Raw genomic sequence first — 24,374 nt, 5'->3', positions numbered from 1 at the left:
CCGAACACGAAGAATTGCCAGGACCCTAGGCAAAAAGAAGGTAGTGTCCTCTTTGTGGGCATGGTCAGAGAGGGAAGAGGGTGGAGCATGGAATCATCTGGGGGAGCTTGGGGACTATTTCACAAATGGAGAAACGGAGGGCCCAGAGGAAGGAAGAACCTTGCCTGGACTCCAGGCAGAGCTGAGACTGGAAGCTGAGGCTGTGGACCTACTGGCCTGGAGGATGTGCATCCGTATGTGTGTGGGGTACCTCCTTCATCCCTCTACCATCTCCAGTCTGGCTCAGAGGGGAGGGTGCATGGTGGGGTCCGAAGGCAGGAGTAGGGGTTCTGAGCTGTGCTACAGCATCGGGGACACCCCACCTCTGTGAGCTGATGTTGGAGAGCAAGGCAGTGAGAAGAAGGCTGGGGGTGGGGGTGATGGGGTGAGTGGGGTGATCCGAGGGTTATCCCTGGAAGAAGGCAGCCTAATGCAGGTGTGTGCATACGTGAATGCATGTTTAGTGTAGCTATGGAGCCGCACAGCCAGGATTGTCAGTGTACCTGTGAAGGTTTGTCTCTGCTGACCTGAGCAGGTCAGTGCAGAATGCGTTGGGGCAGGTGAGCTCTGCATTCTCATGGGGGAGTGGCGGGACTGGACAGGGGACTCTGCAGGTGGTTTAGGAGTGATTGGGTCAGGCTGTGTGGGAGCTCAGGGCCAGTGTGGGGTGGGTAGGAGCAGCAGCTTCCCTGGCCTGGCTCTGCTCAGCTCTCCCCTCTCTATCTATACTCCTAGCCGTGCCTGCAGTACTGGCCAGAGCCTGGCCGGCAGCAGTATGGCCTCATGGAGGTGGAGTTCGTGTCGGGCTCGGTGGATGAAGACTTGGTGGCCCGTGTCTTCCGGGTGCAGAATGTCTCTCGGGTGAGCAATCTGGGCGCCCTGTGCTGAGAACCTAGGTGGTGGCTGGGGTATCAGCCTCATTAGACCCTCTTGAGGTCAGCATGGGGCCCAGTAACCCCGGGACTCACATCTTCCCTTGCTGGCTGCCTGTGCCCTCAGCTGCAGGAGGGGCACCTGCTGGTGAGGCACTTCCAGTTCCTGCGCTGGTCTGCGTACCGGGACACGCCTGACTCCAAGAAAGCCTTCCTGCACCTGCTGGCCGAGGTGGACCGGTGGCAGGCGGAGAGTGGGGATGGGCGGACCATTGTGCACTGCCTGTGAGTGCGGGCCAGTGGCGGGGTGGGAGGGCGGGGGCTGGGGGCAGAGGCCGGGTCTGAGAGAGGGCTGCCAGGTGGGCCCTGAACACCACCCCTTGGGGCCTCTAGATGGCTGTGGCCTGGACGCTGCGCAGCCAAGCAGGGATGGCCCCGTCTTCCCTGGAGGAATCCGGTCAGCTTCCAGGGTGTAGACTCAACCCTGAACAACTGCCCAGCACCCTCTGTGTGCTGTTTGACTTTGCCAATTGAATTAGAGTCCTGTCAGAATTGTTTACTGCATGAGACAGTAGCATACTTGAAGCCAAAAGAATTCCAGTCTTTGTTCATGCATGCATGCATGCAGCCTTGTTCATTCATTCCTTCACTTGCCCCATTCATAAATTCATGTGTTCACTCCTGTCGGGGTGCAGTTGCTCCTTTGACCCCCACTTTCTCATGCTCTCAGCGCTTACCGACCTTTCCAGTGCCAGCCAGGCATACCGGGTACAGGGATAGGGAGCTGAGTCTGGCGGGGCCTGGCCCTCCAGGGGCCTTTGGTCCTAGTGGGAGAGACCCCTCAAAATGGGGGCTGGGGGCCTAGGCCATCCCCCCTCTCCCAAGGGGAACCCCACACCCTGATGTCACAGGGAACAGAAGAGGGAGAGGAGACGGGATAGGAAGTGTCTCTGTATGTTTGGCTGCCGGTTTGCCTCGGAGTGTGAGTGTGTGCGTGAATTTTCACCACGTGTCTGTGTTGCTGGGGGTGACTGGTGTTTGGGGTATTCATTTTCCATCCTGCTCTCTGGGGTTTGCTTGCTGCTCTGCTGCCCTCCTTCGTCTGTGTCTTTGTCTCAGTGGCATTCTCTCGGAGTGTATCTAGCCTCCTTTCCCTCAGAACCTGCTGTCTTCCTCCTAGAGGCTGGCTCCCTAGCTGCCCCCAGGCTTCCGAGGCCAGTCCTAGTGACTGAGCTCCCAGACCCCACCCTACTGGGTTCCCTTGGCCCCTCCCGTCCCTTCTGGGCTCCCTGACCCCACCCTCCTGGGTTCCCTAGGCCCCGCCCCTCCCATCTGGGGCTCCCTGCCCTTCCCTCCTGGGTTCCCAACCCCTCCCCTCACCTCTGTGCTCCCAGATCTCTCTCTCCTAGGTTTCCTAAGCCCCGCCCCTCCTGTCTGGGGTTCCCTGGCTCTGCTCCTCACCTCTGGGCTGCTTGTCCCTGACCCTCCTCCCTCTTGCTTCCCTGGTCACTTTTGATGTTCCAGCCCCAGGCCAACCCCTCCTGAGCCCCACCACAAGCTTTCTGTGTGTCTCATTTAGAAATGGGGGCGGCCGCAGTGGTACCTTCTGCGCCTGTGCCACAGTCCTGGAGATGATCCGCTGCCACAACCTGGTGGACGTTTTCTTTGCTGCCAAAACACTTAGGAACTACAAGCCCAATATGGTGGAAACCCTGGTGAGAGACCATGTCCCCTTCCCAACCACTTCCAGCTTCCCAGGCCAGACCCAGCCAGTCCCTTGGCACCGCTGTCCTCCACCTGGCTCCCCCTTTTTGGGCTTTGGGCTCTGATCTAATGGTGCCAACACAGTTATACCCATTTGACCAGGGCTCCTACTTGCCCTCTGGGCCCCCATTATCCCTTTCCGTGATACCAGAGAGGGACCAGGCTCATGATTCCTTCTCTCCCTCTCCCCAGGATCAGTACCACTTTTGCTATGATGTGGCCCTGGAGTACCTGGAGGGACTGGAGTCAAGATAGCGGGGCCCCTGGCCTGGGGCCCACATTGTGCACTCAGGGCCAGGCTCAGCACTGAGGACGAAGACCTGTGCCCCTAACTCTGCTCCACTACAGCTCCCGCGGGGAAAGCACTAGGGTGGGCACTGTGCCACCTTGGTGCTCCCTTCCACTGTGGGCAGGGCCTCTCACCATGTCGGATGGGCAGGCTGTGGGCCAAGGAGGAGCTTAGCAAGACTGCAGCGTAGCCCACCTCCACAGGGTCCTACAGGCCTGTGCTGTGAGTCTGGCACTGCCTGGTAGAGTGACAGGGGCTCAGAACTGACAACTCGAGAGGACCCAGGCTCAAGCTCCTTGACTCCAGGCTCAAGCCCCAGACTCTGTCCCAGCCCTTGGCAGAGATGAGCGAGACCCTGCAGAGCCTGTGGCTGGCCAAGGTTTCCACCTGGCAGTGTGGCTTCCTCTTGACATGGATAGAGGGTGCACTGGGGCTTGGCATCTGGAATCCCACCTGGCCTGGCCCCTGAGGGTCCTGGGGAGACTGGGCACATCAGACTCGTCCTCCCCAGATGGGACTCTAGCCCCCTCCACCACCCTGCTGCCCCCTCATCAGCCCTGGGGATATTTTGCTCATGATGCCTCCCACTATGACTTCCTTGATGTGTGCTCTGAGCTTCCGTGAACTGGGATCTGCCCATCCCTGCCCTATTCTCTGTGGGGCCCTATCCCTGCCTGACCCAATGTCTTCAGAATGAAGGCACCTCAGCCCTTCTTCCTGTAACTTTCAGGCCTCACTGGTGGGTCCTGCTCAGCCTAGGCCAGTGACAATCTGCAAGGTTGAACAACAGCCCTTGGGGTTGAGGTTCCTGTGGCTCTGGGTCAGGCTGCCCCCTGAGGACGAGGCACTGCTAGATCAGGGGTGCTTCCAACTTCTACAGTTCAGTGGAAGAACATGTATTTTGGGTTGGAGGAGCAATTCCTTTTTGTTAATTTCATTATTTTTTGATGGGTGGGTGGGAAAATCTCTTTAAAATGGGGCAGGCCACACCCCCATTCCGTGCCTCAATTTCCCCATCTGTAAACTGTAGATATGACTACTGACCTACCTCGCAGGGGCTGTGGGGAGGCATAAGCTGATGTTTGTAAAGCGCTTTGTAAATAAACGTGCTCTCTGAATGCCACAGAGCAGCCTTGTGTGTGTCTGACCAGCCTGAGTGGGGCCTGCTCACCAGCTCCCAGCCCCCTAGTGCTTTGGGAGGGCTCTGGGCTGGGAGGCAGAGGCCCTGGGTCTGGTCAGGCCTTGGTTTTTCCATTCACAAAATGGTGGGGATGTGGACCAGAGCATGGGTCAGGGGACTTTGACCTGTAGGGACAGGTTCCAGAGAACTCTGTCTATTGCTGCCTCTACCCAGGCCTCTGAAGCAGCTCCTCAGTCAGTGGGCTTCATCCTGAGACCCCTGAGGGGCACAGAGCTGCCTCTCACCCATGGGGGCCTGGATCTGGGTTGAGCTCTTTTGGGGACAGCATGGGAGGCTCAGGCTTTGGTATCAGGTCGATGAGCCTCCCCAGCTGTGAAACCCTGGGTAAGTCAGCTCCCTCTCTGGGCCTTGGTTCCCATCTGTAAAATGGGGATGACCCTGATAGGATCAGAAGAGGTCATGACTAAGTGCCTTGTATGGCACCAGGCATAAGGAAAGGGTTCCATTTCTAAACATACAACAGAGACAGACACATCCAGTCTCTATGATGGTCATTCCAGCCATTCCCAGCCTCAGGCTTCTACTAGGAATGGAGTGGAGGAGGAGTGGGCTAGCTGGTAGGGATCCCAGTCACTCCTGGCTCAGTCATAAACTTGTGTCATCTTGGGCAGGACAAGTTGTGTTTCTGAGACTCAGTTTCTTCATATGGAAACTGGCTTCTTGATATATTGATTCTATTCTCACACTGACGGACCCTGTGCCTCAGCTTTTCCATGGTCAGAGAATACAATCTATTCCAATGACTTTAGGATCTAACATCTTTTAATCTGAATTAAGAATTTATTATGACCCCACTTAGCTAGGATACATGACCCCCACCCCCCAACCACACACACACACACTCTCTCTCTCTCAGTCTGAACTGACTGCTAAACCTTACCTGATGGATCACAAGTATATGTCAGACATAGCCAAACAATAGAATGTGAGTTGCTTTGACCAGTAGAAGATGACAGAAGTGATGTCGAGTGAGTTCTGGACCTTAAGCCTCAAGGGGCATTGCAGCTTTTGCTTTTGCCCTCTTGGAACTCTTCCATGTAAGGAAGTCTATTAGCCTACCAGAAGATTTGGGGACATATGGAAGAACCAAAAGAACACATCCCATGGATGCCCCAGTACCAACTACCAGACCTGCAAATGGAGCCATCTTGGGCTTTCCAGCCTTGGCGACCTCTCAGGTGAGTATAGCTGCGTGATTAAGCTTAGCAGAAACTGCCCAACCAATCCCGGACCTGGAAAAGATAATAAATTGTTCTTTCTTTTAGGCCAAAGTTTTAGGATTGTTCGTTATGCAGCAAATCTAACTGTTACATATATGTTCTGGGCCGTGTGGATGCAGCTTTACTCTTTGCCCCATTGAGTACTGATCTCCTAAAGGGTGGGAAGTGTTTCTGCATTCATCCTGTTTTATGCATTGCTCAGCAAAGGGCTGGTCTTGTAGCTGGTGCTCTAGAAGTGTTGGCATGAGAGAGGGAAGGAAGGAGAGAGTATAAGTCTGTCTGACCATTGGCATTTCATGGCTTTTCAGAGGAACTGGGAAGGCAGGCTGTGTATTAGGAGAAAGGCCAGCTCGGGAATAAGCCAAGGTCCCACCCCTCACTCTACATATCCATCAGCTGGTGACCTTGCACCCATTCAGAACCACCCTAGGCTCAGTTTCCTAATCTAGACAACACAACAATCCCTACTTGCAGAAAGTCTAGAGTTCAAATGTTTAAAGAATTAGCATAGTCCGGTGGTGACCCGACCGGCCCTCAGTAAATGCCATCACATGATCCCAAAGTCCCTGGCTGGTAAACATGGTCCGCACCACCTTCCGTTCAGCATCCTTACCTCCTACTTAATCCATACGACAGCTCTTTGACGTAAGGACACCACCCCTTCATTCCGGGGACGAGGACACGGAGGCCCGGGAAGGCACCTGACTCATTCGGGGTCTCCGCTGTTACACAGCAGCATGGGGCTCCGGTTTGCCCCCACGTTAGGCTGACTCCAAAGGCCTCCAACTGCTCTGCTCCGTGGCTGGTCTGGGTGGTGTTGACAGCTGGAGGATCCCTTGATGCGACACCAGATGGCCGGTGTGTGGCCCGGGCACTGATTTGTGTCAGAGGTGGTGGCCTCTCGGACAAGGCAGCCGGTAGGACGGGAAGACGAATGGCCCAGGCTGGCTCTGCCCAGGGCCGCAGGCCTTGCAGGTGTGGGGAGTAGAAGCCCCCACCCACCCAGATCCCCATAGAAAGGGTTTCTAGAAGTGCAGACGGGCCGGCTGTCTGCTGCCAGAAGCTGAATTTGCTTCTTATGTCATCATAAATCCGGCCAGGGGAGCCGGCTGAGGCAATGATTACTCCTCACGACCTCTCCGGTGGCCCCTGACTGGGACACGTCCTACATCCTGGGCACCCGGGAGAGGAGCCGTGGCTTTGATGGATGTGGAAGCTGCTCGCAAGGCCCTCACCGGGAGCCCGCCCGCCACCCGGCCCCCCCGGGTCCCTGGAGGACCTCTGACAAGCCATGGCCGGGGACCCTGCCAGAATTAGGGTGGCGATGCTGGGCCAGAGCCTACTTTGCCTTGTGGGGGAGGAGCGGGGACTCTGGCGTCCGGGGCCTTGGCCTGAGGGCCTCTTCCTCGCGGGGGGCTTGGAGGCAGGCCTGGCCGTCGGTGGACCCCCGGGCCTCAGCTGAGACGTGGGGGAAGCCGCCGCGGGCCGTGGGGCTCCCGGGGCCGGGGAGGCTGGGTGCTGGCGTGGGGGGCAGGGAGCATGGTTTCACCAGGTGTAGGCCGGGCTACCTCCCGGCGGCGAGGACGGGGCTTTGGACGTGGTGATGCAGCCACACGCAGCTTTATTTGGCACCTGCCGTGCCTGGGGCGCGTGGCCAAGAGCTCTGTGGGATTGTCACGGGCCGCTTCTGATGAAGCCCGTGAGCGAGGTAATCTCATCCCCGTTTTACAGATGAAGAGATGGAGGCTCAGGGAGCCTGTGACTTGCCCAAAGTCACAGAGGCACCAAGTGTCACACAAACTGCAGCAGCCACAGTGACTGATGGGGAAAAAATAAGCCAGATCACATGACTTGCCTGCTCAGACCCTCCGGTGACCTACTGCTCTGTAAGTAAAGGCTGAGCTCCTGGCCGTGACCGCCAGGGCCCTTCCCCGCTGTGGCCTCTGCCCGTGTCCCTCCTGCCCGCTCCTCTGCTCGCTCTGGCCTCATTTCTTCTCATCAATCCGAGCTCTGTGTCTGGACGCCCTTCACCAGTGTCTGCACGGCTGGTCCTTCTGGGTGTCCGGGTCCAGCTCAGATGGCCCGTCCTTGAGGGGCCCTCCCGAAGTGGCCTCCTCGGTGCCCCACCATCCCCGTGCCCATTCCAAGTAGGGCACCATCAGTCCAACATCAGTGACATTGGAGCTGATGTGGCTCAGTGGTGCCAGGCCACTGGCCCAAGCATCCACTCTGATTCTAGTGAAATCTTGGGTGTGGTTTGGGCTTTAGTCTCCTGAGTCTGGGCACCTGTCCTGGAAGGTCCCTGGATGATACTTAGTATAGACATTGTCCTTAATCTTCCCAGCAATCCTGAGAGGTAGATGTTACCAAAACCGATATGAGGAAACAGGCTCCGAGCGGTGAGGCACATTGCTAAAGATCACACAGCTAGGAAAGAACCAAGATAAGATTAGAACCCATGTCACTTGACTCCAAAGCCTTTGTTCCTTAATCATCGCAGAAGTACTGGCAAATCTGAATCTGAACCACATTAATGATTGTAATTTGTCTTGTCGATGAGTCAGTCTGCTTTCTCAACACTCACGCTGGCTGCAGACTGGCTTAGCGGAGGCTCGCAGTCAAACAGCCTCCCAGACTCAGTGGCAGGCACCTAGTTGGTCCGCAGAAAATACTGTCGAATGAGTGTTTAAGCGTCTGTTGCATCTGCAGGTGGTGGGGGTGGCCTGAGTCAGCGGGAGCCACTGAGTTGAGAAAGCCTCTTCAAGAAAAATGGAATGCATCTGAACTTACTTCCTACTTATTCCCAGAGGTGGGCAGAGGGAACCTGTCCAGGAATTTTATTTTCTGTTCAGCTGAAAGCTGAACAATGGGGCTTTCTCAAGCTGTGTTTATTTATGTGACTGCATTCTCTTTCTGAAGACAGCTGAGGACAGATTTCTCTCTCTAGGGCTCCAGTCCCTGCCTGCTCCCCAGCCCCCACCACAGGCAGACACACCCCCTGCTCCTCTAGCTGCTTTTCCTAACAGACCCTTCGATCCCTTCTATGTTTGCCTTTACCCCGTGGTGATTCCTGATTTATTGTCTCTGAGCTCCGAATCCACCCTTCTTTGCCCTGCTCTGTGATACTGGAGCTGGACCCTGTAAACGGTTGTCTTTTGCCAGCTGGAGCAGTGCGAGGCTTTGTCAGTAGAGGGTGCTAGAGGGACACTCTAAGGTGATCACAACACCACAACACCGAGGCACTTCCCTTCCAAGTTCTGGTCCTCCTTCCTTTTTTTTTTTTTTTTTTTTTTAAAGAAAACCCAAAACCCAAAAAACTCAGCACAGGAGCAAAGACCTGAGTGGCCCTTGTGGCCCAGCTCCAGATGTACCCTCAGCCCCCACTCTTCATTTCTAGAGACCAGTGTTAACCCACACTCTCTGGCAAAGGTTCTTACCTTCCTAGAGGCTGAATGTTCTTGTGGTCACCACTCCCTCATTGAAAAGGTCTGAATGTCTGTCTTGGGAGAGACCTTCTCCTCAGTCTTCAGTTCATTTGTTATTCACTCTCCCTCAGCCTAGACATAGTAGTTGCTTCCTCCCTCCCCTCCCCAGAACATTCTTTCTTCTAGATGCTTCTTTCTTGCTGCTTTGGGGTCCCTTTGATTTTACTTAACTACCCCTTGCTAGTTAACAATACTTTATATGAAAATTTCCATGTTCAAAGTATAGGTAATGAATTCTGTCTCCTGACCAGGTCATAACTGATCTAAAATTTGAAGTATGGGTAGTCCCAGGAAGCAGACCCTCTGATGTAGGATTTTGATTGGTTTTGTTGTGCCCTTGGGCTGGAACACAGTGCTGAGTTCATTGTCAATGGGACATGGGATGTTAGTAATCCACAGCGATAGATTTTGATGAAATGCCAATGGAAGCAAGTGTCTTGGGAGCCCAGGGGACCACTGTACTTGACTATCACATCAGTAATTATGACTGCAGGGACTGTGCATAGGGTGGATTCTTGAGTGCACCAGGGCACTTCCTAGGAAGAAAATGATAAGTTTGGGTCATTTAATTCTTAGCTCAAATCATGGTTTGAGAATCACATAGCTTCCATGGCATCCTTACAAGAATCTCTTATTTCATGTAGCCACAGGTCTGATATTGCTGAAAATCAAACATAAATTTTAATTGTGTGGGTCAAAGAATTTAAACATCAGTTAAGTTTACAGCATCACCAGTTTTATCACATGAGAATTTGGGCACAAATTAAGAAAGAATGGGATTCCTGAAACTTGAGATAGAGACATCTGGTTGGACTCAGATGAAATGGAGAATTACTCTGAACCTCCTTTTATCAGTGGAAAGAACTTGCCCTCTTGTATCTGAGGAGATTAGTTTTCTTTTGTTTGAAAACCCTGTGAGGGGTGCCTGGGTGGCTCAGGCAGTTAAATGTCCCACACTTGATTTTGACTCAGGTCATGATCTCAGGGTTGTGGGATTGAGCCTTGTGTTAGGCTCTTGGGAGTCTGCTTCTCTCTCTCTCTCTCTTCCCCTCTCCACCTGGCCTTCCCCCTGCTTATGCTCTCTCTCTCTTGAATGAATAAAAAAAGATTTTATTTATTTACTTGAGAGAGAGAGAGAGAGAGAGAGAGAGGCAGAGACACAGGCTGAGGGAGAAGCAGGCTCCATGCAGGGAGCCTGACGTGGGACTCGATCCTGGGACCCCAGGATCACGCCCTGGGCTGAAGGCAGGCGCTAAACCGCTGAGCCGGGGATCCCCTGAATAAATAGATCTTTTTTTAAAAAAAGAAAACCATGTGATAACCTTCCATGGGGTGGATACCTTGAAGGGGACTAAGCATTCTCAAGACATGCCACAAGTACCCTTTGTTGCTGTTAGATCCATAATGATGGTCAAATCTCAACATGTTCCAAGAGGTCATGTATGTACTATCATCCAGGAGGAGATTGTTTACTCAATAGAAGAATGGCAAGATATTTGCTAATGGCAAGATATAACATAATCATGGGGAATATTTTAGAAGTTGATCCTAAGGGTGGAACATAATACTAAATCATTTTGAATTCACGGGTGTGGATTTGGGATTTAATGTGTAAGCTTGTGCACCTGAAGGTGGATCCAATAGCTTACTTGGTTGGTTGACTGAAACTGGACCTGAAGGTGGCTTGTGTTTAATGAATGGAGATGCCAGAGCTTCTATGGAATAATGTAGAAGAGGGAACCCAAAGGCTTACATGTGTAGGATGTTGAGGTGGATTTAACATGTGTGACCTGCACAGCCACCCCCAAACTATGTTCTATGAAAATTCCCAGAAGACACTTTCCTATGGTATTGAGAAATTTATCATTGAGGTGAGAATCTATATCCTTAACATGTTCTGTAAATGTTCAGCTTTGTAGCCCAGGCATTGCCAGGAACATGTTATCATTAATATGGGCTCCCTAGTTTATGGGGATGATAGGATCCTGGAGTGGTAGAGGCTAAGTGACAGTACTTAATAGCCAAAGACAAGGTGAGTGCATTTATCATAAAGGGCATTAGGGATATAACAGCAATCAGAATGCCTTCGCCCATAGGGATCTTTGGTGATGACTAATTGATCAGTGTATTTCATGGAAGGAAATAGATGGATAGCCTACTAGAGTATTGCTTGATCTATACAGCAGAAAAACCAACCAACCAACTAACCAACCATCCAACCAACTAACCAATCAACCAACCAACCAACCTCTGGGATTGGTGGGCAACACCTGAGTTGAATCACCATATTAGAGAGTTGTGGCTTCTCTTCAGTTTTCAGACCTAAGCCAATTCTCAGATCAGAGCCCTTTGATTGAGAAGGATGCTGGGCCTCCTGAAGATGTTTCCTGCAGCAGTATTGTAAGTATGTACCACAAATTCTTCTTCCAAGCCTTCACCAAAAGGACCCATGGCTATTTACTAGAGTGACCACACTTGGAAAAAAAGGTACCCAGGCCTTTGGAGATTACTAGACACTGAATTACTAGACACTGATTACTAGACACTGGCTCTGAATTTATGATAATTCTTGGGGATGCAAAATAACACTGTGGCCTATGAATCAAAGTGACAATTCAGGTACTCAGGTGACAGATATTTAGCCTAAGTGTGTCCAGTGGGTCATTCCCCCAGAACACATAATTGAAGTAGACATACTTGGCAACCTGAAGAATCCCCACTTCGCATCTCTGACTCAAGAAATGAAGACAATTACGGGAGGAAGTGCTAAATGGAAGTTTCTGAAACTTTTTCTGTCTATCATGATAGTAAACCAAAAGCACTTCTCTGTCTGTGGGGACATTTCAAATATTGATGAAGACTGCAATATACGGAAGTGATGATTCCTATCCCATTCTCATTTAGCTTACCTGTCTGGCCTGTGCAGAGGTTGGATGGGCTTTGGGGAATGACTAGATTACTGTATGTGTCACTGGGTGGTGATTCCAATTGCAATTGTTGTCTCAGATATGGTATCCTTAGCAAAGCAACTTAGGACAGCCCTTGGTATGTAGCCATTGACCTAGCTACTGCTGTTTCCTTCACACCAATTGGGAAGGATCTCCAAAAAACAGTTTGATTTTACCTGGAAAGACTAAGAGTATATCGTCAGTCTTGCTTCAGAGTGAAATCCATTCTCTTGCTTTCTGCCAGTATACAGTCCACAGATAATGTGATCATCTTGACATTCTACACAGCATCACACTGATGTACTCCACTGGCGACAAGCTGATTGCATCTGATGAATAGAAAGTAGCAACTACAATACATGTGAACAAGGAAGTGGGAAATAAGTCCCACAAAATCTCAGAGATCTGTAGTCTCAGTGAAGTTTCTGAGGGTTCAAAGGTATAGAACATGTTGAGGTATCCCCTCCAAGGTGAAAGTCAAGTTGCCATACTACCTACCTTGAAAAAAGAAGCGCAACACTTGGTAGGCTTTTTAGAAACTTCACATTTGTATGTGTGCTACTTTGACTCATCAGCAACATCCTCGTAAGACTGTTAATTTTGAGCGAGGACCATAGCACAAGAAGGCTATGCAACAATTAAAGGCTTCAGTACAACTCCTTCTACCTTTGATCCTTTTGACCACTAGATCCAATGATTCTCAAAGGTTTCATAGCAAATAAGGATGTTGTATAGAGTCTTAGACAAGACCCCAAAGGGGTACCACAGGGGAGACCTCTAGGATTTTAGAGTAAATATATTCCTTCTTATGCTCCCCACCCCTCACCGAGAAAGAGCTTCTAGCTTGCTACTGGACTGTGGTAGAGACTGAATGCCTAACTATAGGACATCAGGTGATCATGCAGCCTGAGATTTTCACTTAGGAGTCCCTTGACACAACTAGCCATAAATTTAGCTATGTGCAGCAGCAGTCTATCATCAGGTGGGAGTGGTATAAAAGAAACCATGCTTGGGCAAGTCTGGAAGGTATGAGTAAATTGTATAAGTCAGTGATTCAGACTCCTGCTTCACTGCTTCCTATTTCTCAAATCATGCCTATGGCTTCATGAGGAGTTCCTTATAACCAGGTGACTGATGAATAAAAACTCAAGCCTCGTTTACGGATGGTGCTGCATGATATACTAGTATTACCCAAAACAGAAGACTGCAGCATTACAACCCCATCAAGGGTGACCTTGAAGGACAATGGTGAAGAAAAATCTTTTTAGTGGGCAAAACTTTATGCAGTTGTCCATATTGGAATTAGAGCTGGCCAGATGTATGGGTCAATGCTTATTTACGAGCAGTTGTTAATGGTATGATTCGGCTAGATTGTTAGGGACTTGAAGGAAACATAATAGAAGATCAGTGACCTTTCTGGGGAAAGGTATGTGGATGGACTCTTCAGAATGGGCATAGACTGTGAGATTTGTGTTCCATGTGAATGTTCACTAAAGGCAATCAACTGTAGTGCAGGCTTTCAGTAAGCAGGTGAACAGTGTGACATGCTTTGTGGTTATCAGTCTCTTTACTCAGCTGTCCCTGTGTTTATCCAATGAGTCCATGAATAAAGTGGCCATAGTGGCAAGATGGAGAATATTTCTGGGCTGAGTAACATGAACTTCCCCTTACCAAGAGCTGCCTTGGGTACCACCACTGCTGGGTGCTCAGTCTTCCCACAGAATATGAGCCTACAATATGGCTCCATTCCATGGATGGACCATACATCTACCTGGTGGCAGGTTGATTCCATTGGACCTCTTCCATAATGTAGGGGGAAGAGATTCTTCGTTTATGGAATAGAATCATCTTCTGAATATGGATTAGCTATTACTGCCTGTAATGCTTTTGTCTATACCACCATCCATGTATTTACAGAATGCCTCACCCACCATTGTGGTATTTTACCCAGAATTGCCTCCTCTCAAGGAGCTAATTTCATAAGAAGAAGTGCAGTAGTGGGCTCAATGCTATGGAGTTAACTGGTTTTACCACATAACTCATTATCTGAAAATGGATGGCTATTTAGAGGTGGAAAGGCTTATTGTGCCAGTTGGGAGACAAACTCATATAGGCAATATATGCTTTGACTCAGACACCATTGTATAGTGCTGTTTCCCTCATTATTACACTAAATGGGTGCAGTCATAAAGGTGTGGAAATGGGGGTAGTTCTGTGCCAGTCAAGGTCCAATCAGGAGACAGAAACCACATCAAATTAACTAGAAGAGAAAAGAAACTCAAGCATACCACTAATTGAAGGAGAGTATGCAAGACATGAAACATGGAAGGGAAGTGGGGGTCCTCCCCATGGCTGAGATACAGAACATTGGAGAGGGTGTGGGTGCAGCCTATTGGCTGGCACAAAAGTTCATTAAGTTGTTCAGGCCAGAGATGGTCAGGGTTAGTGGGCAGAGAACTGCTGAGGAGCTGATTAAATTCAGAAACTGCCCATGGGGTTTGCTGTTGAATATGCTGGGAAGCCAGCTGGAGAACTGGCTTCAAGAAGTTTCTCATTGAGTCAGGGGAGGGCAGGGAATGGGGACATCATTGGGAAGATGCTTGGAAGTGAGCTAGAGCTCCCCACAATCTTGCCTTTGGGAAGCCACTGTAGGAGTGCTGCTGGTATCACTAGGGATGTGCTCCACTGAGTGACCTGCACACACCTAGTGCTCCAGGAGCCAGAGTACACTGGAATCAGATAGAGCGTCCACCAGTGCCACCTATTGACAAAGATTAACATGATGCTTGAAAGGGAAAAATGTTCTAATGCCACATGCAGGCCCTGAAGGGTGGACTTGGAGCTGAGAAGAAGAGAAGACAACTGGCACAAGCCCTTCTCACTATTGTTCTTTTTTTTTTTTTTTTTTTTTTTTTTATTTTATTTATTTATTTAGGATAGTCACAGAGAGAGAGAGAGAGAGAGAGGCAGAGACACAGGCAGAGGGAGAAGCAGGCTCCACGCACCGGGAGCCTGATGTGGGATTCGATCCCGGGTCTCCAGGATCGCGCCCTGGGCCAAAGGCAGGCGCCAAACCGCTGCGCCACCCAGGGATCCCCTCTCACTATTGTTCTTAATCACCCACTTGCAGAATTTTTACTTCTTGTCTCAGCCAATTTGAGCTCTGCTGGCTTGGAGACTTTGTTCCCAAAAAGGGGGAATATGAGAGGACACAGCGATGGTTCCAATGAATGGAAGGATGCGACTGCCATCTAGTCATTTAAGGCCCTTGTGTCACTGAACAAACATTGAAGCTGAAAAAAGTTTACTCTTTTGGATGGAATGATTGATCCTGATTGCCAAGGGGAAATTGGGCTGCTGCTACTGAATGAGGCCCAGAGGACTTCATTTGGAATTTAGGATTCTTGTGTGTGTGTGGGGGCCCTTCTTAGTTCTTCCATGTCCAATTGTAAAGGTTAGTGGAAAACTTCAGTAACCCAGCGAAGAAGGATAGTTGATGACTCATGTGATTCAGTATTAAAGGTTTGGTTCCCTCTTCTTGGTTAAAACAACAACAGCAACAATAAACAAACAAAAAGACCCCCAAAACCCAACTAGCTGAGGCTCTGGTTGAGGGTGAGGGAAATGTGAACTGGGGAAATGTGAATTATTTCTGTCTATGGGTTATAGAAATAATGGCTTTGTGACCAGTGACAGAAGTGAGGACTATTGTAGCTTTGCATATTTTCTCTGTTTGTTATGTTCTTAAATTTATATTTTTATGTTAACCATTTTCTTCTCTCTTCTTTCTGTTATTATTTATATACAGGTTATTCGAGGTTACCTTTACAAACAAAACAGTCAGCGTGACTGTACTGAACTTGAGGCATCATTCACATAGCCAATGATGGATACAGTGATGCTAGAACAATGTATTTCATATTGAGGCAAATGCAAGAGCTTCTTTATTTGTACAAAGGACAATTGTGCCTTGTTAGGTGGAAACATAGAGTTGCTGTGTGGTGAATGGAAGTTCAAAACTGTGTACAAGGTGTACGCGAAAGCTGAATAACCAAAGGCAAGGACTGTGGTGGCTATCACTTTATTACCTCTCAGCTCCAAGTCTGCCCTTCTTCGCCCTGCTTAGCAATACTGGAGCTGGACCCTACAAACATTTCTTCTTCACCAGTTGGTGCAATGTTAGTATCTGTCAACAGAGGTCACTGGAGGGACATTGCAAGGTGAAGGTGATAGCATCGGAAGGCACATTTCTTGTGTTGGACATCCTGTTTTCTTTTATTTGGTGTGGGAGCTGTCCAGTGACCTTCGGCTCAGCAGCCATCAGGGACCAGTTCATTCCACTGTACCCTCCGGCTATGCTCTCCTCACTGAGTGGCCACTTTAACAGACCAGCTTCAGCCACAACCTCAGTCATGGCTAGGGGTAGTAAGTTTTCCCTACCTTTGCTATTCCTGTGTTCTCTAGAGTCCTCTTTTACTCCCTTTAGTAATGACCACTTTTAATAATGACCACTTCTTTACATTAAAATGTTCATGTTCAACTTAACTAGTGTGCCCTCTGTTTCCTGAGTAGATTCTACTCAGTACTCTCCATCCTGATGTCTAGTCTCCTTTGCAACCTCTATTTCTGTCCTTGGAAGATTTGGGCTCCCTCTTGTTCTCATCTTGATGTTGCTCCTCACCTCTGCTCTTTCAGATCCATCATGGGAACGATCCAGTTACTGTGCAAAGACAGGGATGTGGCATCCTCTCAGAATGTCTTGCAAAAAGGTGGGATTTCACAAAGCTTGTAAAGTGGAAAGAGCTGCACCTTGGGAGCAGGGTGCCTGTATTCTAGATCCGGCTCAGCCACCGATCCATGTATTTTACATGTGGGAAAATGGAAGAGAAGTTGTGATAAATAACTACTCATATCCAAGCTGCTCTAATCAACTGTCAAAGGTCCCCTCTGCCTTAGTTTCCATTCTTTTATATGTTGCTCATGAGAGCCCTTTTTCTCCTGGGTTGTCTGGATAGGTCTTTTATTATTATTATTATTATTATTATTATTATTCCAATTAAAACAGTGATTCTCAACTTGGAACAGTTTTGCTTCTCAGGGGTCATTTGGTTGTCGTAATGCATGTGTCTGTGTGCTTTTAGGGGGTAGAGGCCAGAGATGCTGCTAAGTATCCTATACTGCACAGGACAGCTCCCCACAATAGGGAATTATCTGACTCCAAATATTAACAGTGCTGAGGTTGCACAGTTCTGAATTAATAGGTTTAGAGAGGCGAAGTGACTTGCCCAGGATTACATAGGAAGTGAGCAGCACAACTTGGATGGCAGCCCAGGCCCCCTAACTCTGGGGTCTTTTCAACTCTTACCCTCGCTCATTCTTCTCCCTTCTGCAAGGATAGGAAAAGAGAGAGGAAGCCAATGAGGTCTGCCCCCCCGAAATACAGTGCCTGCAGGCAGACAGCATTCTCCTCTTACCACCTCTGCCCTGCCAAACCCTAGCCATTTCCTTTAAAAAAAATCCTAGCCATTTCCCAATGCAACCATCTGCTTTCTCAACTCCTGTTCTGAGCTGCTGGGAAGCCGCTGAGAACACTGTGCTCAGTGAGTCCTGGCAATACTGCCAAGGAGTAAGTGCCAACGTAAGCTGGCTTCACCATCGTCCATCCTTCCTCTGACCTTCCTGCAGTCTGTTCCCTCTCTCCTCACCTTCAAGGACTTTTCAAGTCCTCCACCCTCCCCAAGCCCTCTCTCACCAGCCATCAACTCCTTCACTCTCAATAGGTAACTGACTTCCCTGAGTACTCCATTTTCTCCAACAATTACACCTATTGTCAACCAGCTCAGGAACAGAATTCTCTCCTGGTGGAAGGCCAATTTCTTCCCATCCTCTGGATCCATTCCTTTCAGCCTGTGCAGGGGGCTGTCCCTAATGAGTACTCTCTCTCTCTTTCTCTCTCTCAATCTCTCTTATACTTGTCAGCTCTTCCAACTCCACCATCAAAGCTTCCCTGCATAAAGGCTGCTCAGATCTCCCCCCTAATTAATTCTAAAAGAAATTCTTTTCTCGGAATCCTTGGGCCCCTTGAGCCACTTTCATTTCTTCCCCTCCCATCCATATACTGTTCCAACTGCCTGGATTAGCCACTCCCTATGCCCGCTCCAGCTAGAAAACTCCTACTCACTCTTCAACCCAGCTCAAATGTCAGCTTTTCTAAGATGCTACAGCAGATGCTTTAATGTCCCACCACATCTACCCTCAACTTTCTGAGTTTTCCTATAACTACAGATGACTCTGGGCATGCTGACAGATCTCCACCTCAAATATCTGCATTTCTTCTCTTCTTTCTCCGGCACTTGGAGAACTTGCTTTTCTGTGTGACAGGTGTGTATAGTAGGTCCCATCTAGAAGTACAGGGGACCAGAGGGGTTAATGCCCTGAGTCAGTGGGTAAATGCCATTTCCTCTCCTCCAGGAGGATGGTTCTGAATCGTCCTCCACATAGTCCTCACATCCTCAGCAGGACTGAGTTCCCAGTTGCCCATTGCTGTGACTTACTCATTGATCCGTGTGTTGTAGGCTTTTTTCTCTTCCCTGCTTAGTCTCTCCATGCCCTCACCTGGGCTCATTTCCCAGATAAACTATTGGTACCAGAGCCCTTATCTCAGGGTCTGCTTTTGGGCATCCACCTTCAGATGCATGCCTGGCCTACCTGTCTCACACCTGCCCCACCTGTCCTGAGGGAGTTCATATGCTTTCCTCCTGCTTCCTGGTGTCTATTATTGTGATTCTTTTCTTTTTAAAGATTTTGTTTATTTGAGAGAGAGAGAGAGTGTGTGTGTGTGTGAGAGAGAGAGAGAGCACTCATGAGCAGTGGGGGACAGAGGGAGAGGGAGAAGCAGACTCCCCTCTGAGCAGGGAGCCTGATGTGGGACTCAGTCCTAGGACTCTGAGATCATGACCTGAGCCAAAGGCAAACACTAAATTGACTAAGCTACCCAGGTGCCCTATTATTGTAATTCTTGAGGCAGAATCTGTCTTTTATGTCACACTGTGAGTCCCTTGAAGGCTAAGTCCAGATCTTGCTCACCTCTGTTATCCCCTACACCTGGCACATTCCTCAGCCCATCCCTGGCCAGCAAGTGTTTGTTGAGTGACTGTGTGAGAAAGTGGATAGGTGCCTACCCGTCACAAGCAATCTCCAGGGTGCCTACACTAGATGACAGGCTACTCATCCCATCGGTGTGGCCTTCTCAGCCAGCCTCTCCTCTCCCATCGGGGGGCCGATCCCTGTCCCCTGGCCTGGCTCCAAGGCCCCTCACTCTGCCGTCATCACCCATTCTGTCCTCTATAACACAGGGGGCTCCCCCCTCCACCTTCCTGCCAGGAAAAGTCCCCAGACGGGGAAGTAGGCCTTTTGAGGGGAGATCTGGCCTCCAGTTAAATAAAGTTTACTGGAACCTAATGAAATGCTTTTATGATGTGACATAATTCAATGCCACCTTCCAGCAGATGTCGCTTTGGAGGGATAGATTTGCCCAGCTGGACTCTGGGGCTCATTCAGAAGCACACGGAGCACCCACCTGCTGCTTCTGATGCGAGCAGTCCCAGGAAATGATAATGTCTACAAATCAACTTATTCAGCCCAAGTGCACGGAGCCAAGTTTCCAGCAGGAGGAATTAAAATCATGGCTGGGGAAGTGAAGCTGTTGCTGTCAAGCCAGGCAGTTGTGCTGACCAGGTCCAGCTTTGAAAGCCCTGGGGGAACGGGATGCTCAGGGCACATCCAGAATGCCAGCGACGATGCAGACCCAGCTCCCTGGTCCCATGAGAGGCTTTACGGACGAGAAAACCAAGGCCCATGGAGGCAAAGGGGGGAGGGGGCTGCTGCCCTAAGTCACACACCTTGAGGCAGTGGCAGAGCTGGATTTGAATCCAGACAGACCTGCCTCCACCCCTCCAAATTCTCGGAAGAGCACGCAGGCTGGGAACTGTGCGAAGCCAAAAACAAAACCAGATAAAAAAAAATCACTGCCCTCCCAGCCTGACTCACAGGTCGCACCTGCCGCTCTGTGTGGGCAGCAGCTTGGAAACAGGGGGCCCTGGGATGTGGTGCTGGTTCTCTCACACACTTGCTGGTCACTGCTCTCTGGGTTTCAGCTTCTTTATCTGTAAATGAGAAGACAGAGGATCTCTAGAGTCCTTTGGCTTCAAAAAAATCACTCTGAGCCTGTTTCCCCATTCAAGGGGCCTAATGCTCTATTTCTCAGGTTGCCGTGAGGGTCCCATGAGGCCCAAAGATGCTCCTTGGTGCAACTGTGTGAAGGCTACCCCACAAACAGCATTATCGTCGCTCAACCTCTGCATCAAGGTGACGCTCAGGGTTGCGCTACGTGCTCATCTGAGCTGCTAGAAGTGAAGGGAAAACCAATGTCTTATCTCCTAGCCAAATGACTTTGGAGCCAGGGCAGGGGTCTCAGAGTAGGTTTATATCTTAGAGACCCTGAAGCAGGGATGTGTCTCTGAAGCCATATCTCCCTTTCTGTCCCAGCAAGTGACATGAAATGTCAGATCTCAGACTGTCTGTCCAAAGGGACTGTGGCAGAACTAGGCTGTGGCCTAAGAGCTGAGGGAGGGAAAGGGAGAAAGAGGTGATTTACAAGAGGCTGGAGAGGAAGAAAAGGAGGGTGAGGGGAAGGGGAAGAAAAGGAAGAGGAGAAGGAACATCTGGAGGCGGATGGCTGTCTTCATTCTATGGTACAAAATGCAAGCAGAAAGTGTGGGCCCTAGAATCAGAAGAACCTGGAACAAATGCTGACTCCACCACTCAGTGCAGGGGTGGGAGGAAGAGGACTTTGGGCTAATCATTCAACTGTTCTAAACTTCAGTTTCCACATCTCTAAAATGGGATGAAAACAGCATCTCTTTCTTAGGGATAATCTTAACAAAGTGCTTTGTACTATGCCTGGCCCGGAGTAACTTCTCAACACAAAGTAACTAGAGGGGAAGCAGAAGCAGGGCAAGTGGCTGTAAATGTGTAAATTAGTGTGTTCTTCCAGGAGGGGCTATAGTATCTTTCCTACTGACTGGATACTGGAAGATAAGAGAGCTTGCTCATTTAGGAGAGAAGGTGGGTTTGTCCAAGTTGAGAGAAGCCTAGAGAGGCATGGAAACTTAGATCACACAAAGGAACATAGTTAACAAATTTTTATTGTGTTGATTATAGTAGAAATTATTCTTATCTGGCTAACAGCAATTATGTTAGTGAGGAAGAACAATTCATGTGCTAATGGTGGCTAAATTGATTATAATAATAAGGCATACTTCAGGGGTGCCTGGGTGACTCAGTCAGTTAAGCATCTGACTTTGGTTCTCAGCGTGGATCTTGATCTCAGGGTCATGAGTTCAACCCCACTTTGGGCTCCATGCTGGGTGAGGGGGCCTACTTGAAAAATAAGGCAAACTGCATGTCATTAGATCAACTGTAAAGAAATGTCAATGGAGAACAATGATCAAATGATTGTCACGTGTATAAGCAATGGGTGTGACATTAGAGAGATAGGAGAGAGAGTGATGGGGCACTGACTGTGTGCAGCACCCTGGGGCACTCATTGGGGTTGACAGTTGATATCAAATGAGGCACAGCAGGTGAAACAACATCCCTCGAATCCCTCAGTAGGTAAGTGGAGCACAGACTCCAACCCAGCTATCTAAAGCTGAGTCTTTGACCAGTCATCAAAGTTGGCCAACAGCATGTCTTTGGTCCAGATCTAACCAGACCTTTCTGGCCCAGCAAGACTGGGAGACAGAACAGCCTTAAGTTGAGTTTCGATGACTGGGGTGAGGAAACCTTCCCTGCAGCCTTGATGGGCTGAACAGGAAGTATAACCAGGGACCATGTCTGCAAGTCCAGATGGATGGATGTGCCAAGCTATGGGCTTTTCAGCTTGTGGAGATTGTGAAATCCTTGCAGGCTTTCCTCTCACTAACTCTCAGTAAGGATACCCCTCTCCCCATGGACGCCAGAGCTTTCTCTTCTTAGCAGATTTGCCCAGGTGACTATACCCCAAAGCTGTGGGTGGGGATGAAACAACTTAGGATGCACACATTTTTGAATTGGGGTAAAGTGCCAGCTAAATATTCGTCCTAGATTTTCCCTCTTGAGTAATTGAATTATGAGATGCTAGGTTTTTTTAAAATATGAGAGATGTATTATCACCCATAGAATCTATTGCATGCATAGTCAGACACACACACACACACACACACACACACACACAAGAATGGAGACTTTTGAGGATATTTTCCTTCTCCAAGAACCCTGAATGGTTTAAGAAGCACAAAAGTCTCCAAACTCAAGAAAACGTGTTTTTTTTTTTTTTCCTGGAACCTGTAAATGCTATACATAGTAATTGTAATCTTCCTCCGGCATCCCTTGCTACCCTCTAGCCCTCTCTTGCCCTGAGGATTCTGTGTCCTGAAGAGGAGATAATAAAGAATATTTACTCCTGGCTCTCATGGGTGCTTAGCTTCCTGGGGTCTTCTCTGAGCTGACCTCTTTCATATTCTTCCAAGAGGTGGTGACAGAAACATTAAGATCTGAACTCACTTGTTGAAATGATTGTATCCTGTTTCAGCACCACGGACAGAGCACCACCATTCTTGGGAGAGCCTCAAGTTCGATTTTGACAAGTTTAGAAAGGGAAGGAAAAATAAAATAAGTTGAAAACAGAGAGGGATGCAAACCATGAGAGACTCTTTTTAATTTTTAAAATTTTTACCGTAAGAGACTCTTAACTATAGGAAACAAACTGAGGGTTGCTGGTGGGAAGGCATCCCCCCATGATGTAATGAGCACTGGGGAATGAGCATCCCCCCATGATGTAATGAGCACTGGGTGCTATATGCAACTGATGAATCATTAAATTCTACCCCTGAAACTAATAATACAGTATATGTTAACTAAGTTGAATTTAAATAAAAAGATTTTTAAAGATTTTATTTGCTTATTCATGACGGACAGAGGGAGAGAGAGAGAGGCAGAGAGAGGCAGAGACACAGGCAGAGGGAGAAGCAGGCTCCATGCAGGGAGTCCGATGCGGGACTCAATCCCGGGTCCCCAGGATCACACCCTGGGCTGAAGGTGGTGCTAAACTGCTGGGCCACTGGGGCTGCCCTAAATAAAAAAAATTTTTTTTTAAAAGGAAGGAGAAATGGGGAGCTTCCTGCTAACGGTGTCAGGACATGGGGATACCCAGGTTATCTAAATATCTGCATCCAGACAGTGCTTCATGTAGACCTTGGCCACAAGTTCACAGGTTCTTTGAATTCTCCAATTTAATATTTCAAATCTACATATATTTTCCCTCTATCATATATTCATGATTGTTTCAACATGAAATACAAAATAATGGACATTTTCCATGTTTTTGGAGTAAAATTGGCACAGAGGAAGGATGCTCAATGCCTATCATATGGCTTTTTGTACTGCTGGGCACACTGCCCAATTCCTTTGGGGAGTGTGTGTGTGTGTGTGTGTGTGTGTGTGTGTGTGGTGGGGTACACTACCCACAGGGTGAAGTTCAAATCTTTAGCTTGGAATTCATATAATCATGCATCATTTCCTCCTTTTCCTTCCCCACATTCACCTGTGACCCACTCTTACACCTCACACGAGAACACACACTGCATACACACATCCCACATATACATAGGATTTGAGCCCTTGATTTACCCTTAAGGGCCCTTGGGTTGTATCATTTCTCCATGGGAGAAGGTGAGTCCCTCCACCACTGCCTTCCCTGATCCTGCCTGTGAATGCAGACTTGTGTCCCACACTCTGAGAGGCATCCCCATGCCATCCAGTACAGCAGGGCAGTGGCTTTGCTGCTTTTAAGGAATAAACCTGGGCTGCCCCCCATTGATTTATTTTATTCTTTGAGTCTTATCTCCAGACATGGGCTCTTCATCATTGCTTGTGATGAGCAGACTGAGGAGAGCATGACTGCCCAGATTAGCTGCAGTTGGAAAGCAAAGAGTTGAGCTTTGGGAGGGATTTTTTTTTTCTTACCCTGCAGTATAATTGTGGCGTAGTGAGCCTTCAACAGCACTAGAGATTCTGTGTGAGCTGAGGCTGCCACCATGCATCCTGAATGCTAAATCTCTTCCTGCTACGCTAACTTGGGGCTGGGGTTTTCAGGAGGCTCTTGAGGAGGACAGAGGCACAGCAACTAGTCCCTGTTAATGTCACACATGGTCCTGACTGTGGGAGGTTAGTTGAGGAAGGCACAGTTCCCACATTGACTGGTCAACAGGCCCATTGACACCTGCTCTGTGCCAGGCCTGTCCTGGGTTCTGGGCCTGCAGGGCTGGCTTGGTCATCACCCCTCCCCTTGGGTTGCTCAGCCGGGGGCTGGTGGATGAATCACCAGTAGAGGCCCAGAAAGGGTGCGCGGGCCTTACAGTCAGACAGGGGGCTCGGTTATGCTAGAACCCAGGACTCCTAATGCCGGGCTACCCGACCAGGACTTGCATCCAGGTGCCATGCCAGTGTTAGGGGT

General features: G+C 49.2%; 1 protein-coding gene across 6 annotated transcripts in view; it reads left to right on the top strand.

Moving 5' to 3' along the window:
* The window catches only part of PTPRU (protein tyrosine phosphatase receptor type U), a 78,829-nt gene extending 74,742 nt beyond the window's left edge, over positions 1-4,087 (top strand). For all 6 annotated transcript variants that reach the window (XM_035713289.2, XM_035713287.2, XM_049105340.1 and 3 more), the window contains 4 exons: positions 775-900; positions 1,039-1,196; positions 2,491-2,626; positions 2,868-4,087. In XM_035713289.2, the coding sequence (XP_035569182.2) occupies positions 775-900; positions 1,039-1,196; positions 2,491-2,626; positions 2,868-2,930 (483 nt within the window). In that variant the 3' untranslated portion in view covers positions 2,931-4,087. The remainder of the gene's footprint in view (positions 1-774; positions 901-1,038; positions 1,197-2,490; positions 2,627-2,867) is intronic.
* The last annotated feature ends 20,287 nt before the right edge of the window (positions 4,088-24,374 follow it).

Source organism: Canis lupus, chromosome 2 (assembly GCF_003254725.2).
Source record: "Canis lupus dingo isolate Sandy chromosome 2, ASM325472v2, whole genome shotgun sequence".
Classification (NCBI taxonomy): domain Eukaryota; kingdom Metazoa; phylum Chordata; class Mammalia; order Carnivora; family Canidae; genus Canis; species Canis lupus.
Note: the sequence above shows the minus strand (reverse complement) of the source record. Positions and strands in the feature narration are given on the sequence as shown.